Source organism: Cucurbitaria berberidis (genome assembly GCF_010015615.1).
Source record: "Cucurbitaria berberidis CBS 394.84 unplaced genomic scaffold K460scaffold_4, whole genome shotgun sequence".
Taxonomy (NCBI): Eukaryota; Fungi; Ascomycota; class Dothideomycetes; order Pleosporales; family Cucurbitariaceae; genus Cucurbitaria; species Cucurbitaria berberidis.
In genome coordinates, this window is record NW_024468938.1 from 3,239,192 (window position 1) to 3,256,577 (window position 17,386).

A 17,386-nucleotide genomic window follows, 5' to 3' on the forward strand; every position below is an offset into this window, starting at 1 on the left:
GAGAAGTCCACCGTCACAGGATAGGTCACAGTCGAGAAGCCCTGTTATTGGATTCCGAATGCCTCACAAGCCTCGTCCAATCATATCGATAAACCATATCTCTATCTCGATGTGGATTCTTTGCATCGCTGCTGGAGGAGCCTTGCTGCCATCTGCGAATCCAATTTGGATGCTATCCATCGTTCGATAGATCTCCCCTATCATTGATGCCAAGCGATTGCATGGCGTCTAGAGACACAGTCGCACAATCACTCGCCGAAGGTGACCTCTCAACGCATCTAACACCATATAATGCACAAGCTGGACTGGCTCGGCGTCTGTCAGAAGGCTAGACCAGGAGATTGTGCTGGTTCAAACGATTCCCCATTCGCCTTTTAGTGCGTTGATGATCCAGGTGGTCGGCCAAAAATGAACAGTTTCGAAGTTAAGAAGCAGTTGTATCACCTCATCTCGCTCAAGGGGGCTCGAAACAAGCGGGCCCCATATGAAGATAGTGTGACATAACGTTATCAACAGCGGGACGATTTCCGGCGAGCTTTTGCACGCTCCACATATCGCGCGAGCGTGTTCTAGGATCTGCCGCTGGTAGGGTCAGTAAGATTCATTTGCTTTTTGCAAGTAGCTTACATCTGTTTCTGATAGTCTCTTAACATTGCGAATCGCAAATTTTGGCCCCGGCTTGTGACTGAGCAATAAAATGCATGCAAAGTGATAGAATCCAAAGGCTTCACCATGCCAGTCAGCTGTGAACCAAATCTCAGGGAAGACACCCTTGTCGCTGGCTTGGCCTTGGTAGATTGGATTGAACCCTGCCGGTCTGTTACTAGCCCATGTTTCGACAAGATCCCAAAGCTCTTGCCATCGACGACTTCTGTAAGCGCGGTCGCTTGCTGGCTCAGTGCCTTCGAAGCAGAAGTTGGCGACACGGGCCGTATTCCATGTCATCTGATTAGCCCAAGCAGTCTCTAATCGTAGATGAGCAAGAGGATGCAAATCGGGTATGGAGCCTGGGGTAGGATGCAACCGCAGCGAGAAGTCTACATCAGGCGGCTGCTGATTGATAGTGGCGTTATAGAGACACTGACGGACATAGACCCAAAAGGCAGCCTCACGCAGGGTAGGCGCTGAAGGATCTACGAAATGATTTTGAGACGTGCGGATAATGGCCGAGCAGCCCGCAAGATGTTGTCCATCGTCTGAGCCTGTGCTGGACGAGACTAGGCGGCGATGTTAGTGTCTTACTGTAGCCTAAGCAATCGTGGGCCTTACCGGTGAGCTGCTCGTAGAAACGTAAGATGACTATAGCACAAAGAAGGGTTTCATCGTGACTAGCCTCGTCTTCGTTGAGACGGTCGATGAGTAGAGCAATGCAGCGCTGATAAGCTACCTCGGCCGTGGTGTCGTCTCTGCGGTGACGGGCAGCGAAACATAGTACAGCATTGAGGAGCACTGGGCATGACTTGACCTTTTCTGGGATGCCTAGCGTGAATTGCCGGGTCGCATCGGTACAGTCAAGCCAGCGGCCAAGGTGTTCGGTGTAATGGTGTACAAGCAGGGCCTCGTTGTGCTTGAGAGGCGTCGGTTCATGTGAGGAGGCAACGCCCGACTGGCCTTGCAGTTCTAGCGGTCGCCGCAACCCCCCGGTAGACACGACACTTGTCGAGTTTCTTGGTCCCGGGACAAAGAAGGGTGAGCCTGGCGATACCTGGGTTGGGGGAGAAGACATGCAACTGGCGGAAGGGGCCTCCGAGACGCCGGTCCGACTGTTTCTCCGCTTCGGTGAAGTACCCCGAGAATCACTGTCTGCACTCCCATCCACTCCGTCGACGCCGTCGACGCCGTCTACTCCATCCATATCGTCCAAGTCACCAACCCCATCCACCTCCATTTCTCCATCTTCAATCTTGCTGCCATCCTCTTCGCCACCAGTAACAGACATGCTTGACGACGCCTCAGGCTGATAGTCCTTGAACTTGGTATGCGGTGCTTCCCACTGACAAGGCCGGTTCTTCTTACTGCAGGCCTTGCACACCGGCCGTGTTTCGTCGCCTGCCATTTAGTAAAGTCAGCGTGATGTCCCAGCGCCTGTGACTGACTACGCACATTTTACGCGGCGAGCTCGACAGGTGAGGCTAATTGAATAAGCGTTAGCCTTGAGTTGAAATGCCATGTCGTCCACTTACCACCCGCCTCTGGAGCGGTATTTGCCCATGGGCGGAAAGGCTGAAACTGAGCTTTCGATTCGAGTTTTGCTGTAGTCTGGTGCGAGCCGAGATTTGCATGCAGCAGCTTTTGTTATGAACGAAGAATCCCGGAACGTACCCTGTACGCAATCCACAACGTCGTCACTCTTACTCGTTACCCGTGCTTCTGTACGAGTAGCGTGTAAGAGGCGAAATAGGCGGACGTGTCGGTTCAATGTTTCTGACAGGCCATTGTGCAGACGCAGAGACTTGTAGTTGGCAAACCAACACAAACGAGCTACTGGCTCTGCCAAACCCAAGTACTGGTGCCCCCGACCCTCCGTGATCCCAATCAGCCGCCAGACGTCCTGCACAGGGCTCGGCTTGCAAGTGGACGCCGACCTGGATACCCATCTTACATGAATTCTGGAGGAACATGCAGGTTCCAAGTAGGGCCTGTGTTCTTTTCAGCTCATGGCCGTCGTCGGCCGGTTCGGTCATCATGATTGATCTGTGTCGTCGGAAACCGCCAGTACGTAGGACCATAGGTGCGCTGGTTGTTCCGAGGCGATGCCCGGCACATGAACCTCGCTCATGCAATACATCCGATCATTTCGATGCTGCGTTGTTAGTAAAGTGTTCCCGGCTCGAGACTCCGAATCTTCTTTCTTTCGTTTGCGAAAAACTCCAGACAAGCGAAGTTGACAACTGATCACGTAGCTCCGAAGATATCGGACCTCGCACATTGATGAATGATGAATGACTCTCCTCGATGCGTCCTCGGGCTTGGTCGACTCGAAGTGGATGAACGCCCTCGTCCAGGCCCCCACGAATTTTGTATCGCCCAATCCGGCACTCGATACGAACTTCTCAACCAGTGGGCTACGATGAAACACCCTGAACATTTGCCGGGCCTGATCGTTGTCGGAGAGATTCATAGCCTCAAACTGATAATCTTTGACCATGCAAAGGCAACAGAGGCCAAAGTTTCCAAAATAAAAATAGGCGGGCCTAGCTCTTCCTGCTCGCCATTGTGTTTTGGCTCGCTCATGCCCGCCAAGGCAAGATCGTTCACCGACTTCGTTTCGAAGGCCAAGGACTAGCAAATTAGTGTCGCCCTTGGAATCATTGTGCTCACCGTGCCCACAGTCATCCCACATTCTCCCCTGCAAACCAGTCAACGTCTAGTGCCTGCTGTCCTTCCATCACACACGTACGCACCTTGATTCCGAGTCCACGTCGAACACACACGTCAAAGCGGCTCCAGTTACCTCGCTATACGCGCAGCGATGCGCGACCATACAAGTCAACCGGACTTGTAGTCCTGTCCCGTCGAAGGCACACAGTACTTTGGGCATCCCCTTGACGGCGTTCATACGACCTTGGGATTGACGCGGGACTACGACAACGTTACTCGCAGGTCTGTAGCGGCCGAAAACATGTTACCATGGGTTGCTACGCGATAGTTCACATCGAGGGGCATCCCGATTTACACCTGCTCTTTCGAATACTAGCAAGAAGTACACCGGTGTACGTTGCATCGATCGAGTGAGAAACGCCATGGCCCACCTCCCAATTCTCGAGGCGTAGTCCGAGATCGAAGTCGCCATTGCCACAACCCGAATACGTCTCCAGGACCTTGACTCGATCGGCATCGGACTTGCTCCAGTCATCTAGGCAAGTCGAGTTGCAATCACAGCTTGAACTCTGATGCATCGTGGTAACCATCGACCACAAGACTCTCTGCATTCTCTAAGTAAAGAGACAAAGGCTCAAATGTCAGATACTAGGGCGGCTTACCTCTCTACCTTTGCCTCAATAGAGCTCCGCTAAACATTAGGTGTACCATCGTACGATTTACAACATCGTCTTCAAGCCTGCCAGCCCTTCCTTCCGAACGCCAATTCTACCGGGATAAGAGGCCACGACGAAGTGCTTCGTTTAGATCGACGTGCTCCTCCAACGTTTCGAGTGGCCCTTATACATCCCACAAGACGGTCGTCCTTTCAAGCGAGGCATGAGATTGGAAGCTGGCCGTACATCTCGCCATGAATGACTGAAGATAATATACCGGTCGGCGGCTTGGGCTAAGTTGTTGTTAGGTAATTCCATATCAGATCTCCTCAGCTTCCTCAACTGAAGCCGAATTTATAGTCCCTAGCGTACACCATTTTGCCACGCTCGTCGAAGTGTACTATTACCTTTCACACCTATATGAGGCATAAGCATAACGTGATGGTATCGGTGTAGACAAGAAATCTGCAAAGTTCCCGAAGAAGCCAAACAGTGATTGCACACGCTCATGAGGGAGCCTGCCTGACTGTATATAAAAAGAAAGACGACTGTAAAGGGAACTGTATGGCGCCTGTGGCTCTATGAGGTATCCGAGGGTGGCAATTCGAATCCAGATGATGGAGCTAAGCATGATGGGCCTAGTGCCTGTCACGGACAATCTCGCCACACCAGGTATTTCCGGGAATTCGTATCGAGGACAAGATTTATAGTCTAGGTATATTCTGCTACCACAGGTAGTAAAGAAGCCTTTCGCTTCTCCGCATATGCTGCATTGTACACAAGGTACTGTCAAGCTCGACCTCGGCACCTACAGCTGTCAAAGCAGTAATGCTTTCCTGTGCGGTCATTACTCTGGGTGAACAACGAGGCCATGACAGACCTGTTCTAAATTTCGAAACCTGACAAGTAAGTTCTTGGGGCATTTCGGTACATGTAATAAGCACGAGTGTTAGGTATCGCGGCCTTTGCGCCAAACTTAGGAAAGGTGATTGTTCGTATTGCTCCTCTCCGTTCAGGAATGAAATTCGCGGCTAAAGCTTGTGTAAGAGTGACCTAGGGTTTACTGTTAGATCGTGCAGTGTATTTCTGGGCGGTATTGGGTGATGGGTACTCCTTTGCTGCTTCAGATCGATACGTATCCGCTGAAGTCAAATAGGGAAACTATTTCCACCCCGAACCTCAACTTAGCAGAGTAGTAAACTGCAGCAAGTGTCATCAACATATTCTCAGCTTTAGGAACCACATGGACATGAAGTGGCTTGTGATTTTGCAAGAAATACTTTCAGACAAGCCACACGCACAGTGTAGAGAAGCACATAGAGCTAGGACATGTGTAACAGTTCCATTCCATTCACGCATTCCCACGGCCATCACCAATACCACCTGCATTCCATTTACCGCTTTGTCCCTGATTAGTTCAAGTCGCACCGCCAATGACCCAAATCTCATTCGTATTGTCACTCGCCATAAACAGCCTACCCTTCGTATCCCACGCCAACCCCACCGGCCTAAAGCAGCCATTTGGACATTTTGAGTTGTCGGCATTGTACATGATGTTCTGCGCGGCGGTCGTGCTCGTTACAGGCTCCACAGGCTGTCCGGTCTCAGGATTGAAAGAAACACGCGAGATGCGGAAACCATCGGGCGACACTTTGTTCCATGAGCCGTGGAATGCGATATAGGCTGCTGTACCGTTGCTGGTGAATTTAATGTCCAGCGGTGCAGTGTGGCTTGGAAAACACAATTTCGGCGGTTGGCGGGAGGCACAGTTACTGTCGTCCGCCGTTGTGGCATTGCCATAGGCGAAGACACTGCCGACCTTCAACTGTGTATTCAGCGGTTCTGGGAGTATGGTTGGGTCCCAGACAGTGTGACACTCTGGGTATCCATGATTCGTTTGCGATGTGGGCTGGACGGTGAAGTTGCTGTTGACAAGGCCGTGGTAGTTGAGCTCTTCGCAGGGGTTGGTGTTGTGTATGTCTTTTCCATTGCGAGTCAGATCGTCAATCCCGTTATCAACAGTCCACTTCCCGGTCTGTTAGCACACGTTGCCGAGGGCAAGCACTGGTACGTACCATCCCACCCTGAGGATCCTCCCCGAAAGCCACCGTATTTCTAATCCCCCAAGCCAATACTTCGCCCGTGTTGTATTCCACTGTCGCAGTCTCGATATCTGCAATCTTGAATACCCTGATCTGACTTCTGGCGGTCTCCAATTGCGCGGCTGCGGTGTCGAAGTTCTCCTGACTGCCTCGCTGTACAAGCAACAAATCCGGCCTCTGTTTCGGCACCACCAAGGTCCTCGTCAAATGAAACCCCCCCTGCTGCATGCCTTGCACTAGCGTCTTCTTATTACTTACCGTGCCCGTAGCACCATCATAGTCCCAGCCCCAAACATACAACTGACTGCTCACAAACAGCTTCTTGCCATCTGGACTCAGCGCAATGCCATGGTTGATAGTCGTATCGTTAATCAGTTGTTTACTGGACTCGACGCACACATCCGTACCGCCGTTGTCAGTGAGCCGGATATACCGTACGCCGTAGCCACCTCGTTCGGTGGTGAGTAGATTGCCTTGATTGTCGAAGACGATGCCCCGTGGTGTTTGCAGGCCGTTGATTACGACGCGGCCAGAATAGCCCGGAGCAAAGGTTGGCGCCTGGGCTGGATCGATGTTGGCGCATGTTTGAGCAAGGACAGTCGGTGTAAGGGCCGCGAGGGCGAAAACGATGGTGTTGGGTTGGACCATAGCGGGTGGTGGTGAACGTGCTGTACTCGTTCGTTGACCACAGGAAGATTTCACGGACCAATGTGTTTAAGTAGTGCGATGCCACAGACTCTACGTGATGTAGGTTAAGCCGGGAATTACAGCCAGGAGAATGGCTCCAACTTGGACATGGCAGCACCCTAGGCTCTAGTCCTAGACCTAGAGTACAAGCTTTCTCTCATAGGAAGGAGGGCAGGTGTCTACTATCCCACCAATCCCAAACTTAGAGCTCGGCGATCTGAATCGATAACTGCTCCGAGACGGCCTGGAGAGGCCAGAGTCAGAATAGGAGGGATATACATCTTACTGGCATGCAATTGCGTTGGCCGATTGGTCTAGCGTTATGGAAAACCCTGCGAAGACGTTGAGAAGATGGATGTTACCGAGCTACAATATAGTAAGCCAAGAGATTGAACACGCTATCAGCCAGGATCGAAGAGGTAGGTCGAAGAACGGTTCGGATTCTGACGAACCACAAGTGCCATGTCGTCTCTTCGGGTGCTCGGCGTTGTTTCCAATAGAATATGTTGAGCCGGGGTTGTTGTGGGGGTGCCGGGATACAAAGTGCCTAGGAGGCTAGGGTGGGTGGTTTCGTACTGGCGCATTGACAGATGATCAATCCGAGGAACTTGAACTCGGCTATCGCAGCATAGTCTTGTCGACTACTCTTGTGACACAATGTTGACTGATTCTACTAGGATGTTTGCCGTCGAAAGAAAAGCCCGTGCACCCCCGAGTCAAGGTCCATGCTACGGACCTGAGTAAGTAGGCCACTAGGAGGTATCGATTGCGTCAGGTGGAAGGAGAAAGTGAAAGAAGAAAAGTGGGAAAGTAAACAAGAAAGTTGAATCTTAACTGGGATGTTATTGGTGTCTACTTGGACCTCGAGGATGAATCGAGCCGTCTACTACCCAATCGACTCTCAAGGGCCCTTACTCACGGGCATCGCGGCGTACTTTTTGGGGTATACTCTGAGGTCTCGAAGCCCCATTTTGCATTGCTGTCCAAGGATGCTTCGCACGCCTTTATTGCATGCTGATACAGTCGCCAGTTCCTCTCCAAACGCCGGCCGCCACCTTTTGCTCCATCAGGTCATGCAAAGCGTCGTCTCGTGTCGTTATGTTTACAGTCGTATGGCTCATGCAGGCTGTTCGTAGGCCCTCTTGATGACCCTCGCAAACTCTTCGGCAGGTGTCAGTTTTGGTGTCAGATTCATGTTCACATGGGCCACTTACGGTCGAATTTGACGTTCTCCCTTACCACGGTGCCCTTGGCCTCGTTGTCCTTGTTCATGGGCACCTTGATCTTGGCGCCATCGACGTTCCAGCCGCAGACGCTTCCAACGAAGTGCTCGAACTCGTTGCCCTGGAGGTTCAGCCACGACTCGAGAATGCTTCGGTCGACCTCTCGCACCGCCTGGCTGACGGTTGCGGCAATGCGTACGCGCATCAGCTCCTCGAAGCCGGAGACATCGGCAATCAAGTCGGCATACAGGTCGTCCGAGTCCAGCGTAGACCAGAAGGCGGAGTAGTCGGCACCCTCGAGCAGGTTTCGCAGCTCGTTCAGCTTCTGGACGGCTTCTGACAGCGGTGCATCTCCAGCTGCCGGGTTGTGTAGTGAGGACGACAGGGGCGCCAGGACGTGAGGTGGGAGGAGCGAGAGGCCGAGGGAGAAGTCGGGGCCCGGGAAGACGGTGAGGGCTTTGACGAGGATGTTGGTGATGGTCTCGTCGCGGGCGAGGTGCGGGTTGAACTGATAGCTGGTGTGCCCGTGGTCAGTCTCAGGCAGCAGGACATGGTAAGAGTGTAGCAGTGGAAGTTGCTGGCGGTTCAGATAGAGCTAATATATAAAACTTCAGCGGGCGAGGGATTCAAGCTCGGCCCCTCGGGTAATAGAAAACATTGTGGTTCTTTTTTCATCCTACAAGGTGCGTGGTCAAGGAAAAGGCTATGGGACGTACAGCTTCAGGAGGGCGAGGTTGGCGTAGCAGTCGTATGTCTGGCTTTCGCACTGTTGCATGACATAGTCCTGGAAGACGCCCGTCGTCTCGGGATTGTAGCGATCGAGGCCATCGAGGATCTGCTGGATGTGGTCTGGCCGCTCAGGCGCGAAGTCGAAAGGGGCGCCCATGGTGGATGGATTGATGGACATGTGCGACGCTTCGGAAGGGCGTGTTGAAGACTGGGGGGGGGGGGTTCAATTTCGCACAGTGCGGCGGCAGACGGGCGCACGGGCCATGCGAACAGCAGCCCCGCGTGAGCGTCAGCTACTAAAAAAATATAATATAATAAACCAACAACCCCGCCAAGAAAGAGAAGAAAAAGAAGAAAAGGAGAAGAGCCATGCCGCCCTACGACAGCGAGTCGTCCGACGACGAGGGCGAAGACTACACCGAGACGAATGTGCTGCTGGGCTATGCGACGCAGGACGCTGCCACGGGCGACGCCGTGTCCCATCTCGGCGGCGCGCCCTCCTGGATGGACGACAAGACAGCGCCTGCGGGTGACCTGGCCAAGTGCAAAGTGTGCCATGGCCTCCTTAGCCTGCTCCTCGAGCTCAACGGCGACCTGCCCGACCACTTCCCGGGCCACGACCGCCGTCTGTACATCTGGAGCTGCCGGCGGAAGACGTGCAGGCGCAAGGCAGGCAGCGTGAGGGGCATACGCGGCGTGCGCATTGCACAGGGCGCGGCCATCAGGGCAGCCAGAGGCGCAAAGGGCGAGACCAAGGCAGTCAAGCACGAGGAAAGCCCACAGCCCAGGATTGGCGAGTCCCTCTTTGGAGTCAACAATGGCGGACGCACAGCAGCGCCTGCAAACCCCTTTGCCAATCCCTTCTCCTCCTCCAAGTCGCCAAACCCCTTCTCCTCCTCACAGACAGCCCAAGTCGCGTCGCCCGAGGAGACGCCAGACGAGGCATCAACAACACTCCCCGAAACCTTTGCCTCAAAGGCCCGCCTCTCATCGCCACCTCCTTCCGAACTGCCTCCGCGTCCGCACGAGCCATGGCCAGCAGCGTCGTCGTTCCCTGCGCCCTACCCACTCTACCACCTCGACGCCGAATACGAGACACTGGACGCGCCGTCCGCGCCGCACATCCCAGAGAGTGCGCGCATGGACATGGATGCAGAGGGCAGTGCGAGCGGTGGTGCAAAGGAAGACAAGGACGTGTACGAGAGCTCGCTTGACAAGACCTTCCAGAAGTTTGCAGATCGAATAGGCGAGAATCCCGAGCAGGTGCTGCGTTACGAGTTCAAGGGCAAGCCGTTGCTCTACAGCGATCACGACGCTATCGGCAAGCTCCTAGCACATCACTCAGAAAACGCCCCGTCTTCCAACGCAAAGGTCACAACCGTCGGCTCAAGAGCAGGAGCTGCCGTGCCGCCATGTCAGACTTGCGGCGCCGAGAGAGTGTTCGAGGTTCAGCTGACGCCCCATGCTATCACCGAGCTGGAAGCTGATGAAATGAGCCTCGATGGCATGGAATGGGGTACCATCCTCCTGGCCGTGTGCAGTAAAGACTGCAAGCCCAGCGACGTCTCCGAAGGCGAGGTAGGATATGTCGAGGAATGGGTTGGCGTGCAGTGGGAGGAAGTCGCATCGAAGAAATAGTGCCCTCCATGTCAAGTGCTTAGTGGTCCCTTGTAATAGCACACGATACCCAACCCCCCATTCATTCTCCGCTTCATTCGCTTTCATGATCCAGTCTTGTCAAGCCCACGCCCGCAAGTCTTCCGATTGGATCGGACAACTCCTCGACAAACCTCCCACCTCGCCAATTATCCGCAACCAATGTCTCTTCCCTGCTTCCAGAATTTCCGACCATTACAACCCGCTATCTACTTGCGACTTAGCGCGTTGTTCAGCTTCACCCATCCTACTGCATTGAGTGGTGCCTAGGCCGATCGGCAACGGCCCCGCAATTTCGCTTACCCTGATCCAAGACCCTGACCCCCAACCTCGTCGCCGCCAACAACGTCTTGTGGCGCGAAATGTCCAAGGCAATCTCAGCGTCGCTGCAGATACATCACTTGTGCGGCGTTGCTCCGCCGGCTGGTATATAGGGTCATGTCTCGGCGGTTTAGCTGCTTTAGCTCTGGCTTTCAAGGGCGAGCTACGCCTAGTTGTATCTACATGGGCGCACGATGGAGTGTGCTCTGCGTTGCTGTGCGTTGGCTGGTCATAGGAGAAGAGATATATGTTTACACAGCTTCGCCCTTTCTAGGCGTGCATCACCCTCACACAGCCTTCGCCCGGCCTCGAGGTAATATCTAGTGTGACTGTGAATTGCGGCTCTCTACATTTACCTTCTCCGCACACAAGTGACCGTTCAACATCCCGGATCCTACCACCATCGCTTGATAGCCGTACTCCTGGACACCGATCGAGGACGTGGCAAGCAGATCCCCGGAACCCGGACACCTGGCCGACTGGCTGTCACACGTCAGCTATTCAAAAGTCTCACCTTTGTCATACAGCCGCCTAATTATACCAAGTCTAGCTGAACCGACTAGACGACTATCGGCTTGCAAACACGACTACGACCTGAGTACATCGAGTAGGACACCTCAAATCCTAGACTCAACATTACACACGGCATCACGCTTCACATACGCTACCATGGAAATCACAACGCTTCTCATTGTCCTCCTCTGGACCCTCTTATCATCCCTCCCACTTCTCAGCGCCATGGCCCTCCCTTCCACCGCTCTAGACCTAGTTGACTCTCCACCATCTCTCGTGGTACGCAAATTGCATACACTGTCCAAACGATGCGACAACAAACTCCAAAATCCGTCCTTTGAGTCCGGCGAATCCCCTTGGCTCGCAATGGTCAGTGGCTCTTGGTCTACCCGTGGTGTATACACGTCTTCTGGCGGTGGCCACCACGGCTCAAACTTCTACTACGGACAGAGCAACAGCACCATCGATAGCACACTCACCCTTTCGCAGTCGGAGATCAACATTCCCAACGGCGCGACGGTGGAGTGTGCGGCGTGGATTGCATCAAGAAGGCCGGGCAATGTGGGGAGTTCGCGGGTCGAAGTATTTCTCGATGGGCAGAGCTGCGGAACTGAGTATCTTGGGACAACGGGGTGGACAAAGGTTGGCGGTAAAGTGGGTGTTAGTGGAGACGGAGCGGTTCATACGTTGGCAGTTGTGGTAGTGAGCGATGAGGCGGGGGAGGAGGGATGGGCGGTCTGGGTAGATGATTTGTGGGTGGGTATAGGGTGCTGAGACAGAAAAAAGGTCAAAAATACCTACCATATATGATGGTGCTCAAATTCCAATGGACCTCTCCATTGTTATGAGTAATTCTGGAACCCTTTCACGATGCTGTGTAGATGACATGTGCCAAGGGCATACATCCTCAACTCGAGACATCCTCTTGCAAGGATCTGATACCAGGGTGTCCACAGCTACCTCCTACTAGTCATGGACTACCATGCAATTTGGTAAATGCCTGTATCGCTTCTCTCCTTAACCCATCCCTTTCACATGCCCTTCCCTTCACAAACCCCCATCATTATTATGATGACATGAACCCGCGAATACCCTCAACCCCGGCCTTCCTCTGCTCCGCTAATGCCATCTTCTCCCTCTCTTCTCGCATCTCCTGTCTAGCCTTCTTCTCCCTCTCCTCTTCACGATGCTTCTTCCAAAATTCAAGGCTCGCATTCCTGCTCGCCTTCCTCGGTTGCTGTCTCAACTGTGCATCGGCTGTATTCTTGAAGAACACACATAGTAAGAGTAGAATATATAGGACCACAACGGTGAGCATAGTATAGAAGAGTGTGGGTTCGCGCCAGTCATCCTCTGGTGGTTTGAGTTTCGTGGCTAAGCCGGCAGCGACGGCGTTTGTATCGCTGAGGCTGCGTCTGGTTGAGTTGTGGTTGGCGTTGGTGAGGTGCCGAGCAGCAAGAAAATTTGCGAGGCTGCCTTCGGTGCTGACGAGGGAGTATGTCAAGTTGGAATCGCCGACACGTAGGATGGGCGGGAGAGCCTTCGTATCGTTGATGTTGAGCGGCACTGGTTGGGTCATGTTGGCGGACGAGACGAGTGTCTCGAGCATATCGTGGAGCTCGCGGTTCTCTTCTTGAAGAATGTAATTGTGCTTATGGAGGGCAGCGATGTCTCTGTCGAGCTTGCTATCGCGAGCGCGAATATCGTTTCGCAGAGATTCGCAGGCACTTGCAATCTTCAAGGCGTGCAGTTCGTTGCGCAGGGCAAGGATGAGGTCTTCGGAAAGCTTACTGCAAGCTCTGTTAGCTAAGAAGTTATGGGATGTAGCCTGAAGTCTGGACATGGATTTGTGAGGTCTGACAGAGCCGTGAAGTGTGAAGCATACGTGACGTTGACGCCGAAGCCATCACTGAATGTCCCGTGTGCTGCACTCATAGCTGTGGTGAAGACGAAAATCACATATACAATGTTCATTCCGAAGGGCTGAATGTGGACAAAGTCACAGAGAGGAGCGGGAAAATGAAAAAATGAGACGGTGATGGGAAGACCATTTCGGTGTGATGCGGAAGGTAAGAGCAGTCGAAACGGGGCAGGCGTGGTTTGTCGCTATTGCTTGATTAAATTTGAGGAACTCGGTCTTCTGTGGCTGCCAAACTTTTCACATCCTACCCTGAAGCCATTCCACTATTCTTGGATCTACTGAGAGTCTCTATACGACCCTATCGAGCTACATATTGAATCCCATGAAGCGGCGAATGTGACCTAGGTAAATGATGTTTACTGCCACATCAGGATTCTGGACCTTCACACGAAACTATCCTTATGAAACCTTCGACGGCCCTACTTTTCCTCCCCATGCCATTCGCATAAACCATATCACAATAGTATATACCAAACTCAGCAAAAACCAACATAATCAGTTCTCTTGAGGAACCAAAAACACCCGGTTCAAACCACACCATGTGTCTCCTACTCACCAAGCTTTATGCCTGCGGCCACCGGAGTATCACGTTTATCCGTCACGATGGAGCCCGCGAGGATTGCCAGATCGCCGAACAAGTGACCGTGCGAAGCAGCGAAGGGTGCGACACCAAGTATTGTAGCTGGACTGCAGGGTGCGGGAGCGACCAGCATAGTTTGCAACCGAGAAAATCATAGCGGATGTGGAGAGGAAGAAATCAAAAGAGCGGGAATTTCCTAGTTGTGGGCGTGTATGTGGAACAAGTGATAAATGTACTTAAAGGACAGAACGTGTACGGGGTCTAACTTCACCGCAACGATGATGATGGAGCAATTTAGAGACTAATGCCCTTTTATATATGCATATATCGGGTTCTATGATATTCGTACAGTGTCGTGAAGCGTTGCCTTGCAACAACTGGCATAAGAACGGCAAAAGCGAGTCTAAGAAAAACCGGGGACCCAAGTATGACTAAAGCAGGACGGAGATATGAAAATCAATCATGAATGCAAGATGCAGGATGCAGGATGACAAGTCGTGAAACCATATAAACCCATGCTGCGCGCCTCCCAATGCTCTTGCGATGCAGTCGCCTGCTAGCCCTCGAAAGCCCTCACCTTCTGTGCCAGGTTATAGTTGATCATGCCCTTATTCTTGTTCTTCCCCGCCGCACTAATCATGCTGGGAGTAATACCCCTGATAGGCACGCTCCCGCTGCCATACTGCACCTCATCAAACAGACCATCGTACTGGCCCGAAGTCACCGAGTCCTTCCTACTACCAACTTTGGAAGAAGGTTTGATGGGCCTCACAGTACTCGCGTCGCTGGGCTCGGAGATGACTGACGGGCGAGAGCTGCGTTTGCGCTTTTCGGATTCATCGGTAGAGTCATCGGAGTCGTGATGCGAGCGGGATTTGTGGGACTTGTGAGACCGAGTCGAGTGCTTGCTGTGTTTGGAGCTGGAGCTTTGTTTACTAATGGTAGAGTCATCATCTTTTCGACTCCTGTGGCTACGATGGCTACGATGACTGCGGCGTGATGAAAACCCAGCGTTGGAGACGCTGTCGCTCGGTACGACGGTATCAATGTCGTCCTCAGTCAGCTCTTCAATGTCAAGGTCGTCGATAAAGTCGTCATGCTTGCTGGCAGTCGACTTGGAATCGCGGCCAAGGATACTGCTGACAATTGAGGCTGCCTTTGAAGCAACCTTGGACGGTGCTTTCGATGCGGGTGCTGGTGGCGAAGGGGAAGATTCCGCTGCTTCACTACGGCTACTTTTCGAAGCCGAAGTGTGTCTAGAGGCTTGTGTATGTGACGACCTTGCTTTAGACCGGCTAGAGTGATGCGAGTGAACGCTACCCTCGCTATCTCTTCTGGTAACATCAGGCACGAACGAGGAAATAAGGGAACTGGGCGCAACACTGTGCGCCACGCTCTGAGCCTTCGAGACCGACACGACACTCTGTGGCTTCAATGTTGACGCGACACTCTGAGCTTTCGACATCGACACCACACTCTGTGGCTTCATTGTTGACGCGACGCTCTTCGCCTTCTCCATGGTCAACATTTCGGGGCTCGTTGTAGACCGTTGAACGCTGAGCCTTGAGCGTGCTTGTGATGGCGCAACAGAGTACGCAGGCGCATACTCGACGGCCCGAGGCTCTCCGACCTGCGTTCGGGAAGCAGAAATATGAGTCGGTGAGTAGTAGCTAGGGGGTGCGGCCTCGATCTGTCGCTGTGCGTAGACGCTCTGTGCTTGCGGCGGTGAGGAGGAATGGTATGACTGCGCGTCAATGTTGCGGTGTACTGACTGAGGAGTCGAGGCCGCGGTCTCGTAGGTCGGTTGTGGGTCTTGCATGGGTTGCCTTGGTTGGGATGAGGCCTGAGCGAGATGACCCACTGCAGCTCTGACCGTATCCTTTGCATCCATGAAGGCACTGAAGTCTGCCTCCTTCTTCGCGCTGTCTCTTTCGTTTCTGACCATTGCGTAGGCAACTGCCGCGCCTGCAGCAGCGCCAAGAAGGGTTCCAATGATCGTCTTTGCTGCTCCATCGCCGGCATCCGAGGTCTTTGTCGATTGAGTAACCGTGACAGGCTCAGACACGCTTCTAGCTATACTAGCAGGCTTGGATGCAACACTGGGTGCTTTTGAGACAACGGATGGAGCCTTTGACGTGACTTCGATCCCGGCAGGCCTTGAGGCAGATGTGCGTGAGCTGACAACACTTCGATCATCGCGATAGCTCCCAGCAACGGTCCTCTGCCACGTGATAACCCGACTATGCTCGATCACAGTGCCATCGTCTCTGGTATCAGGGCCATCTCTGAATACGACTTCAATGCTGTTTCCGTCAAAATCGAGTATTGCGGCGTTGAAGTGACCGTCTTGTTCACAACGAGTCGCAGGCGCTCCGTTCGGACGACCGCCGGCATTCAGCGCGGCCGTATAGAAATTCCGGACGGCTGTGGTGCTAGGGGCGGTGAAAGCAATATGTGCGGCGCCTGCTTTTACTCTGCTTTGCAGTCAGTTGCGGTGTCCTGAAGTGCGACCACAGTACTTACCCAGGCGTTTCCTGGCACAGGAAGAAATCGGCATCACGGATACCGAGACCAATCTGGTTGCCTGACTGTCCAATGTAGCGGTAACCAAGAGGTTGCAGTGCGGCTAGAAAGAATGAAGTCGAAGTTGGAAGATGCGAAACTGTGAGACCAATATGGGAGACGGGCATTTCCAAGTGGCGGTGAAGGACGAATTAAAAGAAGATGAAGTGAATGCTGAAAGTAATACTAGGTAGGAAGCTGTGCGCAAGAACACAACAATGGGCAGTCGGTGGGGGGGAGTACAAAAGGCGTGATACAGAGTCAAAGTCGAAGTACCGGTACCACGTCGAGGCTTATATCTGACCCCGTAAAGGTGCAGCAGCGTCTCGGAGCATCGTGAAGAAATAACAGGGCGCTCCAATACCATTGCGGGAAGGCCGTGACTAGCACGCCCCACTGATGCTGTTGGCTATCAAGGAGGCCGTTGTCAAGATGTCCCTGATGCTGCCACATGTCCTGCATCTGCAGCTAACAAAGTCTGTTAATGTAAGCGAGCTGCGAGTGAAGCGGATTGGCCTTTCGTGTCGACCCGGGTCCGCGAGAGGATCAAGGCGCCGACGCCTCACATTCCGCCTAACGCTACAAGACATCTCGATCTTACACCTTAGATTCTGGCCGCGTGCAGCCGACGTAGTTGCGGTCTGGGTGCGCCACCAGTCGCTGCACTGCACGATTTCAATCATGGTGGGACGTCTGCATTTGATGGCGCGTTGAGCGGGATCCGAGTGACCTCGTAGTGAGGCGAAATCGTAGCTATACTCCTGAAACGTTGACGACCGTCCTCTAGGGGCCCTAGGGGGATAGCAGGATTTGACACTCTCTTGTTACTTTTCGTCATGTTCGCGTGGACTTGTCGAGATCTACACTACGGCTGCATCCGCGCCAATTCATCCGTCATTCCCCGGCCCGCCGCAGGCGCAACACGCGATAGACTTTCCCACTTAGCCCTTTGGAGCGTAGCCACGAGCAGAATGCTGGGAATATACTTGTAATGATGGACTGTACGAGTGCGATGGTGTTGATGACAAGAGGCAAATTGTCCATTTGTCCTGATTTAGCAATCCGAGCTCCAAGAGTTAATCAAGAGTCAGAATTGCCTACATAACTAGCTGCTG

General features: G+C 53.2%; 8 protein-coding genes across 8 annotated transcripts; 2 read left to right on the forward strand and 6 right to left on the reverse strand.

The window, feature by feature from the left end:
• Positions 1-351: 351 nt before the first annotated feature.
• Positions 352-2,212, reverse strand: K460DRAFT_287975 (uncharacterized protein; the record flags this gene model as incomplete). The annotated part of the gene is made up of 5 exons (XM_040929007.1): positions 352-582; positions 628-1,217; positions 1,270-2,049; positions 2,104-2,132; positions 2,184-2,212. 5 exons carry the CDS (start codon positions 2,210-2,212, stop codon positions 352-354), a joined length of 1,659 nt encoding a protein of 552 aa, XP_040786425.1.
• Positions 2,213-2,233: 21 nt separating this feature from the next.
• Positions 2,234-3,166, reverse strand: K460DRAFT_368721 (uncharacterized protein). Its single transcript, XM_040933835.1, has one exon. It carries the CDS (start codon positions 3,146-3,148, stop codon positions 2,684-2,686), a length of 465 nt encoding a protein of 154 aa, XP_040786426.1. The 5' UTR covers positions 3,149-3,166; the 3' UTR covers positions 2,234-2,683.
• Positions 3,167-5,298: 2,132 nt separating this feature from the next.
• K460DRAFT_387817 (soluble quino protein glucose dehydrogenase) lies at positions 5,299-6,727 on the reverse strand (the record flags this gene model as incomplete). The annotated part of the gene is made up of 2 exons (XM_040935663.1): positions 5,299-6,003; positions 6,053-6,727. 2 exons carry the CDS (start codon positions 6,725-6,727, stop codon positions 5,395-5,397), a joined length of 1,284 nt encoding a protein of 427 aa, XP_040786427.1. The 3' UTR covers positions 5,299-5,394.
• A 1,018-nt stretch (positions 6,728-7,745) lies between these two features.
• On the reverse strand, positions 7,746-8,911 carry K460DRAFT_368725 (ARM repeat-containing protein). Its single transcript, XM_040933836.1, has 3 exons — positions 8,706-8,911; positions 7,981-8,504; positions 7,746-7,927 (listed from the first exon to the last, which is right to left on the reverse strand). Exons 1-3 carry the CDS (start codon positions 8,873-8,875, stop codon positions 7,884-7,886), a joined length of 738 nt encoding a protein of 245 aa, XP_040786428.1. The 5' UTR covers positions 8,876-8,911; the 3' UTR covers positions 7,746-7,883.
• Positions 8,912-9,087: 176 nt separating this feature from the next.
• K460DRAFT_288541 (uncharacterized protein) lies at positions 9,088-10,356 on the forward strand (the record flags this gene model as incomplete). The annotated part of the gene is made up of 1 exon (XM_040929053.1): positions 9,088-10,356. One exon carries the CDS (start codon positions 9,088-9,090, stop codon positions 10,354-10,356), a length of 1,269 nt encoding a protein of 422 aa, XP_040786429.1.
• A 1,077-nt stretch (positions 10,357-11,433) lies between these two features.
• On the forward strand, positions 11,434-11,982 carry K460DRAFT_289919 (uncharacterized protein; the record flags this gene model as incomplete). Its single annotated transcript, XM_040929153.1, has 1 exon — positions 11,434-11,982. One exon carries the CDS (start codon positions 11,434-11,436, stop codon positions 11,980-11,982), a length of 549 nt encoding a protein of 182 aa, XP_040786430.1.
• Positions 11,983-12,128: 146 nt separating this feature from the next.
• Positions 12,129-13,360, reverse strand: K460DRAFT_152847 (uncharacterized protein). Its single transcript, XM_040926825.1, has one exon. The coding sequence runs from the start codon at positions 13,049-13,051 to the stop codon at positions 12,275-12,277; it is 777 nt and encodes a 258-aa protein (XP_040786431.1). The 5' UTR covers positions 13,052-13,360; the 3' UTR covers positions 12,129-12,274.
• Positions 13,361-14,265: 905 nt separating this feature from the next.
• K460DRAFT_408189 (uncharacterized protein) lies at positions 14,266-16,399 on the reverse strand (the record flags this gene model as incomplete). The annotated part of the gene is made up of 2 exons (XM_040937142.1): positions 14,266-16,183; positions 16,233-16,399. The coding sequence occupies 2 exons, from the start codon at positions 16,397-16,399 to the stop codon at positions 14,266-14,268; spliced, it is 2,085 nt and encodes a 694-aa protein (XP_040786432.1).
• Positions 16,400-17,386: the final 987 nt, after the last annotated feature.

Excerpts from the sequence above, each read along its gene's own strand:
- K460DRAFT_152847 (XM_040926825.1), bottom strand. The coding sequence starts at position 13,051 with ATGTCCAGACTTCAGGCTACATCCCATAACTTCTTAGCTAACAGAGCT.
- K460DRAFT_368721 (XM_040933835.1), bottom strand. The coding sequence starts at position 3,148 with ATGGTCAAAGATTATCAGTTTGAGGCTATGAATCTCTCCGACAACGAT.
- K460DRAFT_368725 (XM_040933836.1), bottom strand. The coding sequence starts at position 8,875 with ATGGGCGCCCCTTTCGACTTCGCGCCTGAGCGGCCAGACCACATCCAG. Across the intron at positions 8,505-8,705 it reads AACCTCGCCCTCCTGAAGCT|CTATCAGTTCAACCCGCACC; the intron begins GTACGTCCCATA and ends CGGGCACACCAG. Across the intron at positions 7,928-7,980 it reads GGAGAACGTCAAATTCGACC|AGTTTGCGAGGGTCATCAAG; the intron begins GTAAGTGGCCCA and ends CACCTGCCGAAG.